Here is a 24894-nt window from a genome sequence, read left to right on the forward strand (position 1 = left end):
AACAGCTGGAGAGGAGCTGGGAGGTATCAGGGCTGCAGAGAAACCTGAAACAATCTGCAGAACGCCTGAAGAAATGAGAGTTAGGTCAGAGCAAAGGTCTCCACACCTCACTGCAATTTCAACATCATAGAAAATGTGCTTTTAGCCCATGATCAAAACCCACTCACTGTGTTTTGGTTGCCAGTCAGAGCAATTGGAAGGCTCCTGTGTTGTGTTTGTTTCCAGGTGATTCTGCCACACTCCGGTGTCTGTATCTGGCTTGCAGAGCAGGGTGTCTATCAACTTCCCCAAAAAAGCAGCCTGGTGGGGGTTTTTGCAGCTCCCAACAACAACAGGAGTCGTTGCTATGCCACAGTAGCAATTAGAAGCTTAAAAAGAGATGTAATACATTGGTAAGGTCTGAACAACCTGCTTTCTCCTGGGTGATGGGTGCTGTTCCTCTGCTGGTTCTGGGGTTTAGATTCAGGGAAAAGAACTAAGAGAAGCTGGGTGCCAGGCATCTAAACTGCTCTTTTAATTAAATCTGGTTATGAAATGATATGATCTTGGCAACAACAATATCTGCTAATTGTAACAACTTGTTCTGAATTTGTTACTCACTTGAGTTACACGGGCACTAAATGTTCCTCTCAACATATTTTTTCCCTCCCCAGTAACACAGTGAATCATGCAGGATGTTTTCTGTGAAAGCTGGTGCAGCCCAGACCCAGCTGTAGGGGGAGATTAGGTTAGAATCAGGAACATGTGTGATGATCCTGGTTCTGCTGAAAATACAAACACGCACCTCCCTGTCAGACATTGGTGATTTGCTTGTTTGTGTTACCTCTGTATTTCAGCACATTCTTGGGTTGTGTTTTGGAAGAACTTACACAAGCTTAAACACTTGACCGAGTCAGGGTTTGGATTGCTGTGATTTTGGAAGCATCTGGTGTCCACAGTCCCACCTACATTACAAGGACTTGACAAGCAAAATCCCCAATATTTTTCCATCTATCTACATGTTTAGAACAACAGGCTGGGCTGATTTTCTGTGGGACCATGTTGAACTAACTCATGAGCTAACAAGGTAATTGTTAATCAGAAAAAAACAATCAGTTGTCCTACCTGATTGTATTTCCAAAGTGTGTGTCAGTGGGGAGAAATATCTGTTAAAAGGTGCAGCTATTCTGCATCAGGATATGTGTCCCAGGAGTCCCCAGACAGCAGGAGCAAGTACTGCTTTGGCTCTACCAGACCAGAGGGGCAGAAGCGGGCTGGGTATTGTGGCAGTCTGCACTTGTTTTGCCTCAGAAACTGGATTTAATTGTAAAGAAATGCAGACTCTCCAGAGAAATGCAGATAGCATCACCATGCATAGGACCCTGCAGAGGTCTGGGTTGTGTCCAGATCAGGGTGGGATTTTGCCTGGTTTACCATCTCAATAGAGAATTCCTGGCAAAAAAATAAATGCTAATTGTGAAAAATAAAAATAATAAGAAAAAAATCAGAGCGACCTAAGCATAAACCAGGAGAAATTCTACCCTTTGTGTGGCAAATATAAATGCCTGTTATCTAATGTCAACTTGTTCCACTTGTGTTGGAACATCCCATCTATAATCTGCTACAGTTCCTCTGGTTTAAATCATAAGGTCAATAGCAAGATAAACCCGTGAGATTAATCCCAGTCACGTCATCCCAATTGTGCCAACAACTGTGCTTTTCTGTACTTGAGCCGTGTACTCTCGGGGAGGAGAGTTTCTGAACACCAAATGCCTGCAGGAAGGTGCAGAACTCTGCAAGTGTTTGTGTGTCCAGGTGGGAGAAGGGTCAATGCTGGAAGTGCCTCCCGGGCTCCGAACTGCCCCGTGCTGTGGGAGCGGTGCCTGCTAAAAGCTGCTTCCAGGGAACGGTCACTTCCCTGAGCTTTGCTCCGTCCCAAAGTCATGGGGACCTTGGCAAGATTTAAGAAATGGAATAATGAAAGCTGAAAATCTGATTAAAAACCAATTTAGGCCTTGATTAATCTCCGTGCTTAAATACATGCCCAAAATTCGGCGTGTCAATGTCCTGGGGGTGTCAACAGCACTGTCTGTGCACTGCGAGTGATGTGGGACTGAACACTCAAGTGTCTGTGCACACCTGGCCTTTGAGACTTGGTTTTCACCAACTTTGTTCACATCATCCGAAAGCTCAAATTGTACAAGACCATCCAGACTGTCCCATGAAGCAGCATTGACTTCTGCATAGTCATATTGCTTCCTTCTGGTTATACTTGGATATCCCAAAAGGGACATCTTCATTAGCATTAGGAAATCACTCCCACTTCCTCTCTAGCAATCATTTACCTCATTCTTTACTATTTATACCTTTGGATACTTCTGAGTTATCTCATTTTCAATAAGTCTGTCTTTTAGCATTCTTCTAGAGGAACTATCACCATCCAGTGAAAAAGATAACGCCAACACTTTTTAATGTGGTCAATAAGCCTGGGCTTTTTTATTCCTCATTATTATTTTAAATAAATATGTGAAAAAGAAATTTGAAGACTTTTGCTGTCTAGTATGATACTTTTACACTTTGCAGACTGGCTGCATTTCAAGCAAATGCTCTTGCAAACACTGTTTTATACAATAGCAGTGCAGTTTGTTAGTTATAGATTGATCATCTGGCTACAGGCAAACTTTGAAAGCTTTCACATACAGTCATTTTATTTTAAGCATATTACTGGCTTTAGATACAGAATTGAGATTTTATCTGTGTGCCTGGTGGATGAACTTTGTATAACAACACCAGCCCTCAAAGGATGCGTTCTAATGCTTGGCTCAAGATATTAATTGCAAGAACATTGGAAACTCGAAGGCAAATAAAATAACGAGTGTGTTTGTGCCAACAGAAGCTGGTTTGTTATTAGGTATTCAGCAAGATACATGATGGTAGAGACAAAGTTCATTCTTGTTAGTCACAGAGAAGGAGTATTTATTATTGAATAAACTGACTTTTGACCTTCTCCCAACCTCCAGCTCCGTGGGGATTTGTCAGAGCTGGCTGTGTTGGGCTGACTGCTGCTTATACCTTTGCCAGAAGAGATGATAGTGCTGTCACCTATGCTGATGCTTTGCTTTGTGTTTTGTTGATGTGTGTCTGGGAATGCTTTAGAGCCAGGCTCAGTTCCCTGTGTAGATGTATTTGATGGGAGATGCCTGCTCCTCCAGGATCAGGCTGTCTGTCTCGTTGAAGGTGTCGCTCTCCCCGGCGCGGTTGGCGTTCTTCGCTCTGCTCAGCTGAGACTGCAACCGTTCGTGTTCCTTCCTCAGCTCCGAGTAGGAGTGGGAGAACGTGTGGAATATTGATGTTGCAGGAAAGGACATGATGAGGATCCCGCTGAGGATGCTGCTGAGAGCCACCATCTGCCCCGGGACGCTCCGTGGGACCATGTCTCCGTAGCCCACGGTGGTCATGGAGATGATGGCCCACCAGTAAGAGGCGGGAATGCTGGTGAACTCCAGCACCCTCCCGGATTCGTTCTCAGCCAGGTAAACCAAAGGAGAGAACAGAGTGACAGCCACGCACAGGAAGAGCAAGAGCAGCCCGAATTCCCGCGTGCACTTCCGAACTGTGAGGCCCAAGGTCTGCAGGCCCAGGGAGTGCCGGGCAAGGCGCATGACGTACAAGATCCTCAAGGCACGTAGAACTCGTAGCACCAAACCAACCTTCTCCAGGTACGTGTTGCTGCTGCTGCTTGGCCTGTCGTCCTCCTCGTTGGAGTCGTCCTCTGAGAAGATGAGGGAAGCGTAGTAGGGGGAAATAGCCAAGAAGTCAATTATGTTCAGGGGTCCTTTGAAGAACTGACACTTGCTCCTTGCCTGGATGAAACGCAGGAGGAACTCCAGGGAAAACCAAGCCACGCAGATGGTCTCTATGACAAAGATGTAATAGCACTTCTGGGAACACTCACCCTGACACAAAACAAAGAGAGAGTTAAACAAAAGAACAGTCTGTGAACCAGCGACCAAAAACACCAAGGGAGAAGCAATATGGATCTGCTTGAGTACTGGTATCAGAGGTAAACAAATCCCAGCAGCAGGTAGTTGTATGAAAGCCATCTTTCAGCTGTGTGCAGAGAACAACGAGCATGTGAAATATTTAAATGAACAGACTTTTCTCCCAGCTTATTTTATTATTAGATGATTATTATTTTTATTAGACTGCTTCTTCCAGGCTAAATGAATAAAACCCACCTCTGTATAAACTCCTGGCATGCATCCTGTAAGTCTCACTTTCTGATCTCAAACAGAAATCAATTTAAACTTGACTGATTTATAAACCTGTGCAGATACATTCCTGTCCTTATACACAGAAATAAAATACTTAGGGTTAATAACCCTTGTCTTACAGTGGGACTAATGATGGTTTTTTAGTTTTTAAGTGTTGGGAATAAGTTTATTGAAAAATTCCACCTAACAGGTATTTTATGATATTCTCACAGTGACGTCGTGCTGTTTAAATTCTTGCACCAGTGCAAACATCTGGGTTGCAGCTCTAATCCAAAACCAGCTCAAGTGAACTGGAGTCTTGCATGGACTTTGGCTGACTTTGAAGCAGCCTTGTGTGCTTTCCTTTGCTGAGCATGTCATCAAAATCCAGTGTCTGGGGTTTGGATTTCTGGTGAAGATGAGAAATCTCAGCTGTAACTGGGAACCAGAGAAAGGGATTGACCAGTATCACAACCCTTCGAAATTCCAGGCTGGACTCAGAATATGGGTGGTCATTGCATGTTCAAGGAAGCCCAAACGTAGGAGGTGCAAATTTCAGTTGAGATTTTGACGCTACTTGGAAGTTAATATTTAGCACATGGCTCTTTTCAGCTGCAGCTTTGATACATGAAGGCTTAGCAAGGTTCAAGAGTCTTCTCGTGTTCTTGCAGAACAGGGACTTGCATCTCTTGGCATGTTCACAACTGCAGAAGATCAAGCAGAACTGGGGACGATGAAAGAGGATCTGTGCAGAGAACCTCTTTGGGAGAACATAGTGGCCATGTGCTATTCAGGAATATCTGCAGACCCTTTGTTTTGTGAAAGGCTTTTTTGTAACCTCTGAAAAATGAAGTCAGGGCTTCTGCCTGAACTTTTCCTGATGATCTGTCTCTGGAATTTAGCAATTTAGTGGAAGAGTTCCTCATAGAGTCAGCCATTCTCAGCCAAATTTCATGAACAATATTAAAAGCACTGCAGGAAACACGTACCCCTACTACTAATCAACTACCAATTTTGTTCAGTTACTCTCTGCAGTGCAATGTGATGGGGTTTAGAGTGTACCTCGTGTTAAAATTCCTGCTGCACTCAGGGGTAACAAGTCTTTTTGTTCAGGCACTGGTTATGGCTTTGGCCACCTGAGGTTCCCCAGGTAAAGTGGCAACATTTCCCTTAGGGATATATTTACCCTGTCTAACCCTCAGAACAATTTAGCCCTGTAGCACCATTTGGGGGATTCTCCTTTCTGCACTGTCAAGTTCACAGTTTACCTCTAAAAGCAAACACCACAAAAGGTACTGAAGTCTTGGCCCTACCAGAGCCCCACTTCCAGCATCAGGTTCTGGCTCCATTTGCAGTCAGGGCTGTGGCAGGGCTGGAGTGCCTCGATGTTTGCAGAGCTGCTGACTGGGCTGCAGGAGATTGCCTGCAATCAGCACTTGTGTTATGCAGTGCTCACTCTTTCTGAGCACTAAATTATTTGTACAGTGCAGCCTGGACCCTGCACAGACCCGCCTGTGGTCACTCCAGTGATGTGGCCTGTGAATTATTCATTGTTCCCATCAAGATTTATTTTATTTTTTGTTAACTGGGCTGAATTTCCAGCGCACCTGTTATTTATTTCCCTTTATAAATTTACAGGTGACATTGCTCTCAGATCATCGTGTAGCTTTCACTGTTTCTTCCTTGAAAAATAGAAATTTTGTTTGCTGGAAGTTTTAACCAATAAGTTCCAGGGTGGTTTTTGAACTGAGTGTGTAGTTTCAAGGTGTAGCATTGTAAGAACTGGTTGGGAGATATTTTTTTTTCCTTGCCATCCTCAGTTGCCTCAGTACTCCCCATGGAAAGTTACATATATTTAGAGAAAGCAATTTGTGCTGGCAGCTTCCTAAATGTGTATTTCCTTTTTTCAGATATAAGCATCCTTCAGATCAAACTTTTCAGGAATGTTGTTGTGCATTTTATTCTCCCTCTGAGCATAGTCGTGCATGTAAAGGATAGAGAGTTCTCCACTCTTAGCACACTTTGTCTTTTTTATGTACCTTGCAAAAGACATTTCAGAAGTGTTTCCATATCATTCTATGAAACCAGAGTCCCTTTTTCTGCTCCAGCAACAAAAAGAATGAAAATATCACAGTGTCTGGCTATGGTGTTTAATGAGAATGTGCTCATTGACTTCACACTTGGGAGATAGATTTCATGCAATGAGTTTGTATGGGCATGTTTAATATATTAGGAACATTTGTGTATATTATGTAATACTAATTATATGATTTATATAGAATATCCCTCTCTAATGTCAGACTCTTTTAACTTTCTTGGTCCTTTCGAACATCCTGTTCAAAAGCAGCAAAATTTGGAATAAGAGGGGGAAAAGTGGAAATGTTAATTACCAAAGCCAATTTCTGTTTCTCCCAGTGTTTTGAGGATTTTTAGAAATCAGTGGTTTATGTTCCACTTACAACTGTTGTCTGAAGAACAGGTAGAATAACACACTGACTTCAAATCTATGTTCTTATCAAAATACTGATGCCTCTGTGCCATGAGAAATGTCAAATTTGCTGTTGACATCACATTCCCATTAGTTACTTTCAGTGAACTGTCAAATTGTTGCCCAAATACTTTGATGCATGAAAGGGGTTTTTTTGCCTACATGGCCAATAAGGAAATTTCTCTGCCACAACAACTTCCATATATTTCTTCTTTCTGAACAAAACAAACCCACCTGGGAAATTTTAGTGTTCAGGCCTGCCAACACAAAACACAGCAAACTCCTCACCATTAACTAGAGCAGAATTTTATTTTCATATCTTTCAGTCCAGTTTCTCACTGACTATTTTCTTTTCCTGCCTGCAGTTTTGAACATGCAGTACCATGAGTGTAGTGGAAGCTGTAAAAGCTCCAAGCCAGTATGGTGCTGACTGTGAACAAGAGGGGAAGGTGAGGTTTTGTTTATAACTGACAACAGCATATTTTGGGTGGGTATTTTCAACATGTTTTACTCTATGGTAGCATCAATCAGTACTGAAACCTTCATGAACTCTCATGGGAGAACAGTTATCACAGAACCAGTGGTGAGCAAGTATATAACTCCTTATTCATCCTGCAGATTTACTTTTCAACAATGCAAGAATTCATCAGGACTTATGGAACTTGCCTCTGGCAGAAATTCTGCCTCACATGATATAAATGTCATAAAATGAGTGCCTGGTATTGATCTTATGTGTGAAATGAGCAGTTGGCTCAGCAGTGAAGGAAGCAATATTTTGTATCTAAAAGATATATACTGAGCCTGATGCCTGAAATATTGAATGGTTTCTTGAATTTATAAACCACCTCAAAGAAGCAAAGGAGTTGTTTCAAACTCCTGTACCATCAGAGATAATAAGCAATTCAAGCTTCCTCTTCATTATTGCTGTATAAGGTAATGGCTTATTTTCTGTGTTCTCTGATGAGCTGGAGCTCACAGTGTTAGACTGAGATTGCTCATTTTAGGATACTTCTGTTAACTTCTCTTTAGATATGAAAAAATAGATTCATAATAAAATATAAGAACAGTGGTGCTGAGTCCAGTTAGGCCAGTGCCCTGTTCCAACAGCCTGAGGAAACAGGTGCCCAAGGCAAATCTCCTGGCTTCTATTTTCCCCTCCAGAGCTTCATAGAACGTTTGGGTTGAAAGGAACCTTGGAATCTTGTTCCAACCCCCTGCCATGAGCAGGGATACCTTCCACTATCCCAGGTTGCTCCAAGCCTCATCCAACCTGACCTTGGACACTTCCAGGGATGGGGCAGCCACAGCTTCTCTGGGCAACCTGTGCCAGGGCCTCTCCACCCTCACAGGGAAGAATTTTTTCCCAATATCTCATCTAAACCAACCCTCTTTCAGTTTAAAGCCATTCGCCTTTGTTCTTCAGCTCCCTGAGCCAAAGGAGGTGTGTTCTGTAATCAAGCTGAATTGCTCTTCTATGAAGTTTGGCCAGGCAGTTTTAAAGTGTGGGTGAGCTGTAGGTTATAGAGTCAAATTTATATCCAGTTTATGACAAAGAAGTCAATAATTTTTTTTTGTTTTAGTGTACACTTTCTGGATCTATATTAAGTATAATATGTATACAATAAGTATATTGTACATATAATGTAATATTTGTTAACAGTGGGAAGCTCTGTGACTCTGGTAAGCGTTACTGCAGCTTCCTTGGAGTACCTTTTCTGGAAAGGATCTGAGGTTCAGGAATTCAGCACCTCCAGAGTAATGTGTGACAGCTAAATCTCAGACCTCAATTACATGGGTGAGGTTCCAAAACAGAAATTTATTCACCAATTGTGAATCCAAGCTAAATGGGTTTAAGGTATGTGCCGCTCACAAGATAAGATACATTCCTTGGCCAAGTGCCCTCTTAGCTCACCAGAAAGCATTAATTAAAGTGTAATGACACTGAGGATAATAAACAAAATCAGATCTCAGAGCTATGCAGCACTAACCTAAACTACAATAGACATAAATTTCATCTAGTGAAAATAATATCTTTACATGTATCGATAATTTTGGTAATGCCCAGGGAGACTAAGACTGAATTATACATTATATATATATATATTATAATATATATTACCTGATCTGCCAAGGATTTACCTCAACACTTTTTGCCCTTTTGTCCCTCTTAATTAGGGGTAAATTGCAGAAAGAAATCCTATTATTCCATATTGGGAGTGCAGTGCTGCAGCTGTATGAGAATAGAATTGCATAGGTACCAACTTTCTGCCCTTGTTGTGACTGACTCTAAGTGGAATTTTATTGACAGCAATCTGAACCTGTTTTCTGTGGAGTGTAGTTTGAGATTTCACACGGTCTATAAACAGGGTGGAGTCTGAGATGTAAAACAAGGAAACCCACAGCATTTTTGACTATCTCTTTTCTGTGCTTGCCAGTGAACACTGCTCAGGATGGTGTTAGTGATACTAAGTGTTTCTTGTGTCAAATAATCTATTTCCTAGCTAAGTGGCAAAAGTTCCTCTGATGCTTGTAGAACACTTTGCTAACAAGTGCTGCTTGATCAGTATATGGATTATTCCAGAATCGTGTCATACATATAGTTTAATATTTTTGAGCTTTATATATTCAGAGCTCTAGAGTGGAAATCAACCTGTGCATCAGCAATATGTAGATATGCTGCTTACACAGCACACTTAGGAGGAAGGCATCTCATATTATTTATGAAGCCAAGTTGATAAAAGTCCTTGAACCCAGCCAGAAGCCATGATTGAACCACTGTATGCAAACACTGTTGTTCCCAGGGTATGTTTATGGAAACCAGCTGGCTCATCATCAGAGCACAGATGAGCAATGGACTGAAAGGGTCTGAATCCTCTTCCCAGCCAGATCTGCCCGAGATGCAGCAGTGATTGCTTCGAGTAAAGGCTCTTCTGGTGCCCAGTCACCTGGGCCAAACAGCCCAAAACAAAGCAGGGAAGGAGCTCACAGAGCAATATGCTTGATGTTCTTGATTCTGACTCCTGTTGGAGTCCTAAAGGAGTTTCCTTAAACACAGGACCTTCTCAATGCTCTGCAGTCAAAGTTCAGGCTGCCAGAACGTCATCCTTCACACCAGAAACACGCTTGGCCCCGTGGCTTGTGCAAGGTCACAATTCACATCTGCTAAATTTACCCTGGCAGGTCCAGATTTTGCTTGGCACGGTAAAGTGCAGCCAGTTACTGCTCAGATCCTTCCTCTGATCCAGTGTTTTGTGGACAGAGGCCAGTGTCCACTCAAGTGGCAGCAGATGGGATCAGCCTGTATTGTGGCTCTCGACCTGCCTTCTGCCAGCTTGTGCTGTCCAGCACTTATCCCAGCAAGGCTGCTCTTCTTGCAGCCTGGCCCTTTGTCCAAAAACATTCAGCCCTCTGTATGGAGGATTTAGAAGCAAAACTAGCAGGAATTTCCCTCTCTAAGCCCAAGGTTGCCATTTCCTAGGCAGGGGGCTGTTTTCCAGCATTTTGCTCTTCTCAAGGTTGTCCCTGGTCAGTACATCCTGGTCTACAGCTTTTCCCTGAGCAGTTCCCTCTGTGGGGAAAAAATACGAACTAATGGCATAGTGAAAAAGAAGGTTTGGCTCTTACTCTTGCCTGCCCACAGCTCCAAGGCAGTGGGGATAGAGGGGGAGGTTGCAAATTCTAGAGAGTGGTTAGGCAGGAGTAGAGGCAAACCAAGACCTTGAAGTAAGGAACTGAGGTACCCAACCAGCTCCAGACTGTTCTTATCCCAGCTGGCAGCAGGAAATGAAGAGGTACAGGGGAGAAATCCCTTTTGGCTGCTAAGGGATGACTCTGTTAGGAAGTGTCGTGCCAGGGTGTGTTCCCTGCATACCTGAGCTGTGGGATCCAGCTGCAGTGCTGCAGGTACTGCTGAATCACTGCGGCCGCATTGCTGTTGTTATTGGAATAATTAAACCATGCTCTGCTGAATCAAATCAGGGTTAGGGAGAGCTTGAAAACCCTGTGTTATGGATCACTTCAGCACGTGGATTTACGGTTTCAGACTGATGCAATAAAAACAGAAGGTTACAGCCTGCTGAGAAAGAGGCTGTAACCTGATTTAGAGGATGATGAGCTTGTTAAAGGAGTGCTGCGTATTCTGAGCACACAATGAGTTCCCACTCGTTCTGCTTTATGGGAAAGAAGCTTGGACTTAGGGAAACAATTACTACAACTAGAACATTTGAGGAAACTGAACTAATATTGGGATTGTATTAATGTGGAAGTTAAAACAGAGAAAGAAATTATTACCTCTGTGTCCAACACATAATTATGTCCTCTGGGGCAGAAGTGTAACTAAAATAAAATATTTCAATTAACTTTTAAGCTTGGGTCTTTATTCTGCAAATACTGTGAGAATCAATCTGAAGAATTTGAATTTGATTTAAACCAGTTGGTGACTCCAAAGTGTTTGTGTTAGGAGAAAGATGTGGAAGAATGATCTTTTTCTTGGTTTTCTAGTAAGAAATTTAACAGACTTAATTTTATAACTGTGAAGAGCAACACAGTCAAGGTATTTATCTGGGACTTGAGAGGATGACCTTCAACTGACAGTTTTGCTGCTGGTCAAATCATTTGCCCTGTTACTGTTTCTTCTGTGCTTCTTTTCTCACTACACTGTAAGTTCTTTGGAGTAGAAACTCCTTTTTGTATCTGTGTAGTACAGGGTTTACAAGAGGTCCCAAGTATGGTTGAATCTGTTATAAGGGAAAGTACTAATGCTGACAGGAGGTGCTGACACTGTGGGAATGAACACAACATACCCAGTTCAAAGCCCTGATGCTGCAATGGAATTCACAATTAGATTTTATAACTAGAAATTAGGCCCTGGCCCAGGTTGCCCAGAGAAGCTGTGGCTGCCCCATCCCTGGAAGTGTTAAAGACCAGGTTGGGTGGGGCTTGGAGCAACCTGGTCTAGTGGAAGGTGTCCCTGCCCATGGCAGGGGGTGGAAATCAGATCATCTTTAAGGTTCCTTCCAACCCAAACCATTCCATGATTTTTTTTTTGGCTCAGAACTCAAACACCAGACTGTGAATCTGACTGCAGCAGCAGACTGAAGAGTCCTCAAAGATTTACATCACAGTGAAAGAGGCATTTCTACAGCATGTATTATTTTTAATACTTGTGGCATTATTGCTAGCAACTTGGAGGATGCATTAGTTTCAAATAGAGTTTTCCAGAGACACAGCACCTCCCTCAGAGGGAATACCCACCTTCCCAAAGAAGGGATTTACTAAATAATATATTGCCCAGCAGCTGGAACAGCTGGGTGTCCCCCCAGCATGGCGTGCAAAGCTCAGAGACTTAGTGCTGTTGGGACGCAGCCAAAACTGGATGAACATCAGGCAAACTAATAATGTCTAATTGTGCTTTCTGAACACTGGGCCTTGGACTGGCAGAGCCAGCTTTGGAAAGCCGTGTAGAGCCCTTTTCCTCACAGGAGCATCCCGGGTTTCTGAAGAAAATTGTTTTCTGGGACGCAGAGGGTCAGCAGTGGCCACCCCTGCAGTGCCTTCTTGGGTTGTGGAGAGCAGGGCTTAAGTAATATGAGCTTTATCTATGTTGTACATAATAGATTTAATGCTGAAATATGCAATTCTCTTCGCAGATGCTTGGAAAATAGTTACTGGTAACGTGGAACTATGAAATCAGAGTGTTAATGTAACAGTGCAATCTCAAGGTCAAAGCCTTTGACATTACTGAGTGACATGCAAGCCTCAAAAAAAAAGGTAGATCCCATTAAACAATAATTTATATATTTTTATATATATATATATATATTTCAGTCCTAGGCTTGAGTACTCTGATTTAATGGCTTCTTATTTCATCTTTCTTCAGTCATTATTAATTTAACTCCTTCAGTCCATGAAGCAAATAAATTGGCTGGATTCTGCTGTGCTGAGTACACCTAGACCAGGAGGGTTTTGGGGCTTCAGTGAAGCACATTTTCCCACTTTAAAATTCTGCAATACTTTCTTTGCTGATCAAAATGCTTAGAAGAAATCAGAATGGTTCTAGATGCCTAGATAATTTAGGAGGGGGAGTGTCCACAGGAGGTGACCTGATAAGAACACAGAATAATGTGCTTGAGCCAATGCAATAAACCCGAAGCACATCCAGCTTTATTTTGTTCCAAGTAATTTCAAGTCATGTATATACCAGTATATTTATAGATGGGCATGGAGACATATTCTTTATAGTCTTACACTTGTGAATGAGCACTAGATTTTGTTTCTTTTCACAGTAAGGTAAATAAATTGGTTTTTCCCCTGTAAAGTAAAATTATTCCATTTTTAAAGAAAATGTGTTTCTTGGCAGTTTCCTCCAGTGTACAAGCCAAATATTCTGGCTTCAGTGTCATACAGACAACTTCAGCAATATCAAACATTGAAAAGCATAAGTCAGGGCCTCCAGAATAATGGTGCAGAATGAAAAAAAAATAATTTAAAAGTGGTTCTATATGTTAAGTATTGGGTTCTTTACATCTGTTCATGCTTTCTGGGTTCTAAGTGCAACCACAGACCAAAAACTTACTCTTTGAAGAGGAATTAGATTTTCAAATAATGAAATTACTCCAGGAATGGAAGCTTTAAAAAAAAAAAAAAAAGAATATTCTGATTTTCAAATAAAATCTTCACATGAGACGACAGTGGTTGCAGCTTCTGTAGGTCGTGTTTCATTAGGTTCCATGCAATACCTACAGCAGTTACAACCTTCTGAAGGTCAATTAAGAGCAAATACAAAAATAGCCTTAACAAGGTCAGGGAAGGGAAATATCTGGGTTTTTTTATTCTTCTTCTTCCCCCTGACTTCATTTTCTTGCCTTCCCGAAGCAAAGACCTCGCTGGGTCCTTTCTGCTGAGTCATTTCTCGAGAGGACGCCAATTTTAGGGACTCATTAAATGAAATATCTCATCCTGAGGAAAATCCCAAGAGTGCTTCAAAGCGTTCTGCCTCTCCAGACTCTTCTACAGTGGCTTAATTCCATGTTTCCCTGGTGTAAGGATGTTTTTTCCTTTGGGTTGGATGTACTGAGCAGTGACTATTGCAGTTACACCTCTTGGATCCTGGTTGTAACTCTTATGTGGGATTGGGGCTTTGGGGGGACTTTGATGGGATTTTTGCCTTGTCTCTAGTGGGATGATCTTAATTCCTTCATTTAAGGGCAATACTGGTGTATTTTGTCCCTTCATCTTTATTATCCTCTATGTGTGTGGTCTCTGATGCAGATTTTTAGTTTTCTCAGGCTGCCCATTCAGATCGGGAACAGTTTATCTCCAAATATGCCTTTTTCCTATCTTTACATACACATGTACCTTGATTGTTGTATTTTGGTGATATTATATTTGCTTCTTTACCAAACACTATTTGATCTCCATAAAGAATAAATGCAAATATCATGGACAAGGACGTATTACTCTTGGGAAATGTGACATTTTGGTTGTTTTGATGACTCCTCTTTCCTTAGCCTTTTGTATATTTATTTCATGGTCAGACTTAAAATTGACATCACTAGAGCTATTCATTTGCTGCTCTACAGTTTTCCTGAACTCTTGGCTTCCTTCTGCTGGGACTGCTCACTCTGGGTTGGGATTCATGGCAGGTGCACATGTGATACTCACAGAACTGTTTGCCCAAATCTATATTTTTCTTTCATATCTCTAACGAGGAGGTTCCTAAATGGCATTTGACATATTCTGCAGTGTGTGCATGGTATCAGTTATAACAACTCCTTTTTTATTTTACTTTCAGCTGTGTTCCTGCCTTTAAGCAAACCCTCCCCTCCCTTCCCTGCTGCCCATGGAGATGGATCCTTCCCTCCCCTCTGGTTGCCAGGGTGACTGGGCTTCCCTGATGCAGATGCTCTTTCCTTGGCTCCTTGCCATCCCTCTCCCAGAGACTGGAGTTTTCACTTTCCCTCGGATAGTGAGGACTCCTGTTTGCTCTTCTGCCTGCCCAGGCAGCTTTTCTCCCTCCTGAGCAGACCTGGTTTAGTAGCTGCTGAAAGGACAAGGGATTTGATGTGCCTGCAGGGTGGGATCAGCAGCCTCTGAGCAAAGTGAGTGAAGTGGAAGTCACCTTGTATTATTTTTCCTTTTTTTTTTTTTTGTTTTTGATTCTAATCCTTCTCCTTGAGCCAGTTCTCACTCTTTAATGTGTCCGTGATGAGGAGAAACAGGACCCTAGAGTGGTACATGTGCACCAGAGGTAAATTCTTTTTTGTTTGTATTTCAGAATGGATAAATTCAATTTCCAGTGTTAGTGACACTGGAAAATAGATCCTTGCAGTACTTGTAAGCACATTTGCCACTGAGGTCTTGCCAAGCTTTAACTCAGAAATGAATAAACCTCAGGATAGAGGATAGAATTCAGATGTGAAATCACAGGTGGTTCAGAAACTTTGGGAAGGAATTTGACTGTTTTCTGTTGCTGAGCAAACATATTGAATCAACATTGTGTTCAGTCCAAAAAGCCAAAATTTCAGTTTCTGAATGCCTGTCCTTGGTTGCTGGTAAATGTGGTCCCATCTTGGAATCACTTTCTGAGGTCAGTGAACAGTTTTGAGTTACAAATCAACCTGGAGTTACAATTTGCCTAAGTATGACTCAGCTGCAGCCAAGTACTATTTTTAGTCAATTAAATTCATGGAGTTATTTGTCCAGTTCTAGCCAAAATTCTCTTTTGAGATCCCAGTAAGAAAATCTCAGGTGTTGAAAGATAAGAATTTAGGGATGGAAAAGTAAGGATGAAAAAACCTGCTCTTTAGTAGTTCAGATTCTCTGCTTTCCACAAGCCATGAGTATTTTGTCCTGTATATTCCCCTATGTTTTCTATTGCATAATTTTACATGATTCAAGTAATAGGACTTTTAATACTCTGTTCTGTGCTTCTGGGACTCAGTGACAAAGTACATTAGGCTGGTGCTGTTAAGTGTAAACTATGGGATGCTTCCAAATATTTGGACAAATGTGGTCCTTTGCTCAAGTTCATCCTTTATCCTCTCCCCTGCACTTTAAACATTCCATCTTTTGAGCCTATTTCATGCCAGTTTGCTTGGTTTTAAAGTAGTGATATATATGCAAATCTCTAAGTAGTAATGTCATCCCTGTTTTATAGGAAATCCAGGAACAGCAGCTCCACTGCAGCTACCAGATACACTTATAACCCTCAGTGAGCTTCCCTTTCTAACTTACAGTTAATTATTTTTAAAACACACAACATGTTACTTCTGGCTGAGCTCTGAAACATCATGTACTTGTTCTTTGGCATGGGAAGTATTTATAAAAGCTTTTTCTGCCGTGGTTGGGAAATTAGGATAAAAAGCATTGGGCTACTTCCATTAGCAAAGTTAGTAGGAAGCACTTGCTGGAGCAGAGTTTGTAATGTTTGTACATCTCTAAGAAGGATGTTCTATATTTAAAGTACTTCCTCAGAAGAAGCATTGGAACAGTGATAACAGTTTCTCCTGCCAAAAAGTAATAGCTGTGCAAGGCTGTAAGAGCATCAGGCTTATTCCTTATAGTCTCCCTATGCAAGTGTAAGTTAATATTCAAGGGGTTAAAATGGAACAGGGAATGATCTTAGATTTCAGCCTCCTGTGCAGTCCTTAGTTTTATTCAAAGACATCAAATATCATGACACATCTTCACCATGACTGTGCTGCTTCGACTCATGGCTTGGGCAGTAAAATATACACAGATTTTTGTATTGTGCACACTCTGCTGTGCTATAAATGTAAAAATGACTTTATTCATCGATATATGATACTCTGAGGGGTGTCTTATCTCACAGCAGTGGTTGGGGCAGGGAGTTTATGTCACACGGATTTCCTCAGCACTTTTGAAAGGGCAGTTTGCAAATGAAGCACAGGATTCATTACAGAGATTAGTCAAGGTTATTTGATGAATTTGGACATTACCACATCTGCAATAACTTTGTATTGTTACTTTCCTCTGTTTTATCATTAGAAAAATAAATCTTTTAAATCTTGAAATATTCCCAGCAATGTTATAGAGATCTTTAATGTATGACACAGGCTTGATTTATTTGCCCTGAATTAATGTGGATGACTTATTTGAGGAGGGTTTAAATGCAGTTAGCACTTCAGCTAGTGTTTGGCATTACTCCTAAAATATGTACATATATATATATATATATGGGCACATACAGAATTCAGTTAGCATGGAATTATGATTTTTGGAGGCACAGCTTTTAAATATCAGTATCTGCAAATATACTTAATCTGTCTCTCATCCTTTAATCTTTATGCAACCATTGAAATGTAACATTGTAACAATAAAAGTTAATGAATATTTCTTCCTCTTTAAAGATTTGACTGTCTAACCACAAAGGAAGATACCCAGCTGTTTTAAAAATAAGGATGTCAGAGGAAAATATTTCTGTAGCTGATGTGTCCAAACGAGACATTTCTTGTAACTAGAGGGTAAAGCATCTTGAAAACTCCACAATTTCAGTTCGAGAGACTCAGTGCTAACAACTTGATCTTACGCTGGCAACTGCTTCCTAAGAAGGAAAAAAGTGTTTTATTGGAGAGCTGAAATATCTGTTCTGTCCAGAAGCTGTCTTGTATTTTAGTTAAAAGATTAGTACAATATTTGTTCACATTATTCTCAACATCACTTTGAAAAAGATAGAACCCATTTAAGCCATTATTGGGTTTTCTGGTACCGACTTTCATTAGTTCTGTAGTCAGAGTAGTTAAAAAGGACTGACTTACCCTGTCTTCTTCAGCTCTTAAGTCCGGCATTGTGCTGACACAAAGGCTTACAGCTGTGGTGGCCACAAAGAGAATGGAGAGACAAGCAAAGACTTTGCCTGGGAGTCCTGACTGGGGATTTTCTACCATATCTCTGAGTCTGTTCATAAACTGTCCAAATCTGGTTTTCTCATCCAAGACACACGTAGCCTCTTTGCTCCTCCGAAGCTCCTCTTCCTTGCGGATCTCGGCCAACTCCTGCAGCTTCTGAAACAGTTTCCGAAAGCAGCAGTTCTCCAGGTTGGATTCCTCAATCCCCCAGTATCTCAGCTCCTCCTGAAAAGACAAGGCACACATGTCTCTTAAGAGCATCAGCTTCCCTGCTGCTAGGAAGCTGACAATCATCCCAAAAGCATTGGGGTTCCTGTCAAAGAAGAACTCATGGGTGTCTTCGTCGTAATCGTCGCACAGCTGAATTATTTCTTCATAGCTGCTGCAAAGCTTTAGTTTGCTCAGTCTGGTCAGAGGGAAGTCATCTAAAGTACTCCAAGGCAGCAGGTACTTTATGCCTCCAACATTTATCATGATCTCTGTCTTCAGATCGGCCGCAGAGACTTGGTCAGGGTGGTAAATCCTCCTGGCTCTCTGGTAATGGACCCCTTTGACAGAAGGGGTTTCCACACAGATAGGGATGAAGTGGCTCAAGGAATTACAGGAGTTGTAGCTAATGTTACTATAGTCTTGATCACTGCCTCTGGAGAGAATAGGCATCTCTAAGAGTTCTCACCGGGACATCCGAAATGGCATCAGAGCAGGGGTATCTGTCAGCCAGAAGACACAGCAAGGAGGAGAAAACATAGCAGAGGTTATTGTAAGACAAAAGGTGTTCCCAGCTCCTTTCCTAAATCACAAAATTAATGAGTGCCTGCTTCGTAAGTAAAAGTCACCTCTGTGCTCCTTCCCGAAACCTGCAGCCTGTGAATGAGCTTTGCTTTGCAGCCTCATTGGTTGTCTGGCAACACAGGCACAGAGGAGCTACAGCCTCATTCATAATTATCGCGGAGGGTCGGGTGCCTGCAGATCCAACCGGGAACAGATCGGGCTCTTCCCCGAGCAGATCTCAGGCATCGTTAGATCGTTGTTTTCCGGTAGTTACCGCTTTGCTTTGTTATTTCTATAAACCCTCAAACACACTCTAACTCAACTAAGCTGCTTAATAGTTATTAGGGGTGGAGTGGTCAATTACCTGCCGTCAGCTGGATGCAAAGTTCCTAATTGCTTTAACTTGACTGCTCGGATTGTGATTCCTCTTTCCTTCCCTGCACGCCGGCACTGCCTCTCGGGGGTATGGCATGGATTAGCTACTAGAGGTTTATAAAATTCCTTAAGTGGAAAAGTGCTGCGTAAATGATGACTATTCTTATCAGCCCGACCTCGTGTCACTGCAAATTACCGAGAAGACAGAGGGACCGTTTGCCCATCGTGGAGAACTTTGCTACACAAAGTGTTTTTATCAGCTTGGAGGGAGCAAACAGTTGAAACACTCACCCCTTCCTTAACTTCCCTCCTTTCAGGAACAAATCCCTGCTTTTGTTCATCAGCTCTCAAGATTAAAAGGTATTTCTTATTCTTACCCCGAGTCCGTGAAGTGCAAGAATTGCAAGGAAAGTTCCGCGAAGTTCCTTACCAGCGCTCCGGGTGCTGCTGCCGGGTGCCCTCCTGCCCCGCAGGTGAAGAGCACATCCCGCCCACCGCTCGGCTGCTCCCCGGGGCACCGTCCGGCACAAACACCCGGGGATGTTTTACAGTATTGTTTGCATGTAAAAAATCACCAGAGCACTCTGGAGATGGCAGTCTCTTTGCTCTTCCTCTTGTTTTCTTGCTTTCCTGGAAGGGGAGAACAGCCGTGTGTGTTCGCGCAACATATGTTTTACTGATAGATCCTCTGCAAGGGAGGCGGTGTCCTGAGGGGCAGCTCCTCTCCTGGGGCTTCTTGGTGAAATGTGCTGAGTGAGAGCTGGTGGATCCTGCCCTCTCCTTGTCTCTCCTCTGTTTCCCCCGGGACTGCCAATGTGGCCCTGGAAGAGGAGGGGAGAGGGAAGGGGGAAGGGCTTAGAAATAATCTCTCCAGCATCCCTTCATCTCTCCAGCAGGCAGCAGGCAGCAACTGGGTAAGAACATGGAGTACAAGTCCCCGACTAATGAGGTTTAATAATCAGTAAATTCTGGCAAATCTACTTAATAAAACAATTTCAGTGTCTGTTAACTCCTTCCATCATAGTCATGCTAGATTTACTTGGGCTGGAGACACCACTCAAATTCCTCAGAGGCAATTTCCATGACCTTTATCCCCCATGAAACTGGGCTTTGCTCTTTAATATCCCTAGAAGGAAAGGGAAGTTTGTTGGGTGCATGGATGCTGTGCCTCAGCATTCCTTTGGCTATCAAGGAAATGCTTTCCTTCTGTAAAAGAAAGGGTCTCTGGCTTGTAAAGCACAGGTGCTGAGCAGTCCCTTTTCCAGACTTGCAGTGCTTTTCCAACAGCCAAGTACTTTCTCCTTTCCTCTTTACAGATGATGGGAAATCAAATATTATCCTTTTCTCACTTTACTCATGCATGGCTGTAGGGGGTTGAGATTGCTGTAATGCTTTTGGGTCCTGTACTGCCAGAGGGTCTTGAGCTGCCTCTGTCTGTAATTGGGATGACACGGATTTCACCCATATCCTACTTGCTTGGCCTCAGTCAGAGGGTTCAGTAAACCTGGGCTGAGGTTCTGTTGACAAGCACCCTCTGTGGTGCTCCCAAATGCCTTAGCTTGTGTCTGCACCCAGCGGGGCTGAAAGCACTGAGGTGAATCCTATTCCTAGAGAGGTGTGTGAATCTGTGGGATTTCCATGTCCCACAGTGAGTGTGAAGGTTGTGTGGAGAAGTGTGATGAGCTGGGACCACTGAGTTGGTTTTCAGCAGCGTGGGGACAAGGTGCAGGTGCCCCTTACCCGTGGGGTTTGTGGGGGGGTTGTACACCACCACACTCACCTCAGCAGCGGGTGCTGAGGCTGTTTGGCAGCGCTGAGCAAGGTTATGGGACGGGAAGCCTTTGCTAATTGGACTTTTGGCACATCTCTCTTGGCCCACGTGGTGTCCAGAAGATTAACTTCTTATCAGGCTTCACCACTGGGGTTTTCACTCAAGTCCTAATTATGCTATCCAAGAGAAAGACTGGATAGATGCCTGAAGGCACCTGAGTTCTGGGAGCGTAGCTCAAAATCACTTAAATCCTACCACCTCTGGCAGTTTGCTCTGCCTATCAGTCTTTCTTATGGATTGTTTTTGCAAAGAAAAAGCAAACCTGTTCTAATTAACATTGGATGGATTGTTTCACAAAAGGATAAAAGCAATTAACATTTCCTTCTTACCTTGTGAAGCCCTTTCGTGGTGGTGTTGTTAAAGGTTATATCTCTGAAACCAGCTCACAAGAAGGTGAATAAATAAAAAGAGAAATTATTGTATGCAATTGAGTGATTTGAGTGCTATACCTATTTATCAAGAAATCAGGTTTTAAGACTTCAATACTGGGTATTCTAATAGTTGCTTTATTGGGATCTGCAGCCGTGTCTGTAGCTAGATCAGGACCTCACTGTTGACTGGAATTGTACAAATATCTGTCAGACAGTCCTTAAGAGTCTTCTGTCTTCATAAATGAGACAGGAATGTTTTTATCTGGATTGTATTAACAGGAGATGAAGGCACACAAAAGAGAAATCCTTAATTTAATGTCCAAGGAAGCCAAGCCCTTAACCCAGATCTGAAGGTCTTAAACGTGTAACTCACCCCAAAACTGTCCTTCCACCCTGGCTGGTCTCTGCTTCTGCTCCTCTAGACCTGCTGCCATGTCTGTGAGAGATCCCCCTCAGCAGTGGAGCATCTAAAACTATAAATGCTGACACCACAAAATGGATATCTCCCCCCAGGTGGGAAAGGCATATTCCTGTCTCAGTTCTAACCTCTGCTGATGTGGGTTTTCACTTTTTTTTTTTTTTTAATTTTCATAGCTACTGCTGTAGTTTTCCTGTTAAATTCCCTTTGTTCTTTTCAAGATGAAGTTCATAATCCTTAATCTTTTTCTCTGTTCTCTATTTCCCTCACAGTTTCTGGAATTGCTCTCTCCTTGCTCCTTAGCCATCTGGTCCTATCAACTCCTTACATACCTTTTATGCATTAAATGCAGTTTCCATATGCTTCATCTCTTTGTTGACACGAATGACAAGCCTGTTTCCCTCCTTTGGTTGTTTTGCCATTCTACTGTAATTTGGTTTAGACCTGCCTCTCATTCCCATTGCACAAGGACGAGGTGCTGCTGAGAGGAAAGCTGAGCAGAAGGTGGTGCTTCCCCAGCTGGCTTGAAACCCTGTGGGTGTGATGGTGCAGTTAAAATCCTCTCCCTGGGACACACACAGGAGAATCTGGTGCAGGCATCCATTGAAGTGAGCAGATTTTTCTTACATAGTTCAGTAACTAAATCATTTGCAGGACTGGTATTTGGGTATTGATAATAGTTAATGCTGTAGGAGATGGGAAAGAGAAGGGATGTTCACTGTCACTTGCTCACCTGTGATTTCTCCTCCTCTATTTTATTCTCTGCAATTATGCCAGAATCCTGTATCAGGCAGCAGATAAATACAGAATACAGAGATACTTTGTTTGTGGTTTTTTTTTTCACACAGCACTTACTAAAACTGCAGAATTTCTGGGCACATGGTGTTGTGATAGCCCGAAGTGTAAAGTACTCAGGAAAAGGACTCAGAAATTTAAGCCAGGAAGGTCCACCAGGGACATCCAATGTCTGGCACAGAAATACATTTCTGGGCATCAGGGAGATATTTTAGCACAGTGTATGTGCTTTCCCTGGTCTGTTTTTCCCAAGATTTTTGATAGATGATGGGGCAGTTACTGGTGTGACTCTGTGGAGATGCTCTTATGCTGAGGAACCTGAGGAACCTTGGACTTTACTAAGTTGGGTTGATCATGCACTACTTACTTGACTACTTACTTACTACTTACTTTGCTGTTACAACAGCAAAAAAAAGAGCTGAATTTTCTGATTATACCTGTGTGTTCATGTGTATATATATATATATATATATATATATACATATTCCAGACCAATGATGTCTGTATATAATGGGCAATCTCACAGAAAGGGAGACTGCACACTCAGAGGTGCTTCATGTAATTTAATAAAGACCCTGTTGTCAATCTTCCTTCCTTCCCAACTGGGCTTTTTGTAACCCTTAAGCATAATGCAAAGATAATTGCTTTGCCTGGAATCTATAACAGAAGGCGCATTTCAGGCTTTTAAAGTCAGAGAGAAAACTAAAGTGTAAATAAAAATCATTATTTAAGGAAATGCACTGAAAAGGGGACCAAAAAAAATAAGGAAAAGAAATTAATTTTAAAACCCTGCACTGTCTTCATGCATTGGCTTAGAAAATAGCCCAGTGCTGAATCGTCAGTCTGTGCAATTTCATCACAAAATTATTGGATGTTGTTTCTTTTATCAATTGAGTGCACAGCCCTTTGTCTGCCTGCTGTCTGTCTAATTCTTCTCTAAACTTCAGCCAATGTATAGGCCTGGCTTTTCCCTGATTCTTTGTGTTTGTGCCACGTGAAAGCTTGCAATAAATTAAAAAATATTTTCATTTATTTGAAAAAAAAAAAAATTACATGGGATGGAAAAGATCATTTTAACACTCAAAAATTCATTTAAATGCTTCCATTGTGTTCACAGGTGGTTGGCACTTCTGGAATTAATTGGATTTAGATAGCCTTTTCACATGGAAATTCAGCATCTTTTCAGATCCCTCTATTACTCATTGGGCATAAAGAATAGCTCAGCCTTGTTTTCTTCATTTAATTATGACATTACACGTGGCAATGTAAACTTTAAGGATTTATTCCAACATTTTATTCAGTCCAACAGTGTTTGTTTCATGTTCCTGTTTATTTCCTCATAATTTATCTTTATGGAGCAATAGAAACACCCTTTCTTGCCAAATGCCTAGTTTGTATGAATAATTAAATTGACAGTAAAGGACTCGATTCACCTCTTCATTATTCAAGTCTTACCGAGTTGCAGCATTATTGATTCCAGCAGAATAATGCTACAATCCCCAGGAATATGTGTTAAATCAGGCCATGGGTACTCCTGATTTGTTAAGCATTTTCATAATATATTTCTAGTTCATCTCTGCCCTTGGAAACCCCAGTAGTGATCCGTGGTCCTGATGTACCACAAATTGTCCTGGAAAACTGAGTCACATATCACTGGCAGTGTTTTATTCCTTATTTTCATCCTTTTGTCTTTGTAAAAGTTTCTTTTTTTTTTTCTGTCAAGTTTGATGGAAACTAAAAGGGGTCATTTCTTGTTAGGTGAGTTACCACTAAAGCAAATGAATCATTCAGAGGATTTCTTTGCTATGTAAATGTAAAATAAGGTCCATGATATGTAACACACTATTTCTGTGCCCTTTCACTCCTCTCCATGGATGAAGACTGAACTTCAATCATCTTGGGATAAGTCTCCCAAGTTCTCTGTGCTCATTTCCTTTGGGCTGTCTAGAAAATTATACTTGTTAATGGACAGTACCTAAGGAAAGGAATATCAAATGGATAATCATTCCTATGTCTATCCCAATGAATTTTGCATAAGGGCTGAATCACTGAGGTTTAAAATGTTTTAGGGCATTAAAATGTGTGGCATGGAAACAGCTGAGTGCCATGACTTGGAGCTGAGCTGGTGCCTCTCCACATGGCAAGAGATGGATTAGGAGATATGTACCCAGGGAATGTGAGAGTCCAGCTTTAGAGGAAAACAGCCTCCAGTCTTTCATGGCCAGACCTGGAGAACAAATCTCTCCTGATTCCAGTTCTGGGGATCAGTCTCACCCTCAGCCCCACACACACAAGTTGAGCATTTGAGGAAGAAGTTTTTCTACCACCTCTGAGCATTAGGAGGTGACAACATTTTTATGGGAAACAGAGACAACCTTCCCTTCCTGGACTCCAAGCTAGAGGACACATCTGTTTAGTTGTGTGGACATGAGGAAATAAGTTGGGTTGGCATCTTTGACCTCACTGAGAATTTAGCAACCAAAGGACTTTAAAGAGAGGCCCTGGTGATAGTCAGGCTCTTGCTGATAAATGAAGTTCTCTTCAAGAGTACAAACCTCCATTTTCTCTCATACCCTGCAGGCACATTTGGACTGTGCATTTTGATGTTTTTATCAGAGCTGAAAACATCTTGACAGTGCAAATCTTTCGGTGAGATACAAATTGGAAACTATATAAATGCTTTTTTTGCCAAGTGCTTTTTATTTCAATTGCAAAGCATTTATGAATCACACCACTTTCATGACT

The 24894-nt window shown here is 42.0% G+C and overlaps 1 protein-coding gene across 2 annotated transcripts; it reads right to left on the bottom strand.

The window, feature by feature from the left end:
- Positions 1–2458: 2458 nt before the first annotated feature.
- Positions 2459–19595, bottom strand: KCNG4 (potassium voltage-gated channel modifier subfamily G member 4). 2 transcript variants are annotated; one of them, XM_032701399.1, is made up of 3 exons: positions 19165–19595; positions 17499–18298; positions 2459–3935 (listed from the first exon to the last, which is right to left on the bottom strand). In XM_032701399.1, the coding sequence occupies exons 2-3, from the start codon at positions 18246–18248 to the stop codon at positions 3144–3146; spliced, it is 1542 nt and encodes a 513-aa protein (XP_032557290.1). In that variant the 5' UTR covers positions 18249–18298; positions 19165–19595; the 3' UTR covers positions 2459–3143. The 2 variants fall into 2 exon arrangements, with proteins under 2 accessions (XP_032557290.1, XP_032557291.1); XM_032701400.1 differs by lacking the exon at positions 19165–19595 and adding an exon at positions 18724–18796.
- Between the last annotated feature and the right edge of the window lie 5299 nt (positions 19596–24894).

The sequence above is a fragment of the Chiroxiphia lanceolata genome, chromosome 13, assembly GCF_009829145.1.
Source record: "Chiroxiphia lanceolata isolate bChiLan1 chromosome 13, bChiLan1.pri, whole genome shotgun sequence".
In the NCBI taxonomy this organism is placed as follows: domain Eukaryota; kingdom Metazoa; phylum Chordata; class Aves; order Passeriformes; family Pipridae; genus Chiroxiphia; species Chiroxiphia lanceolata.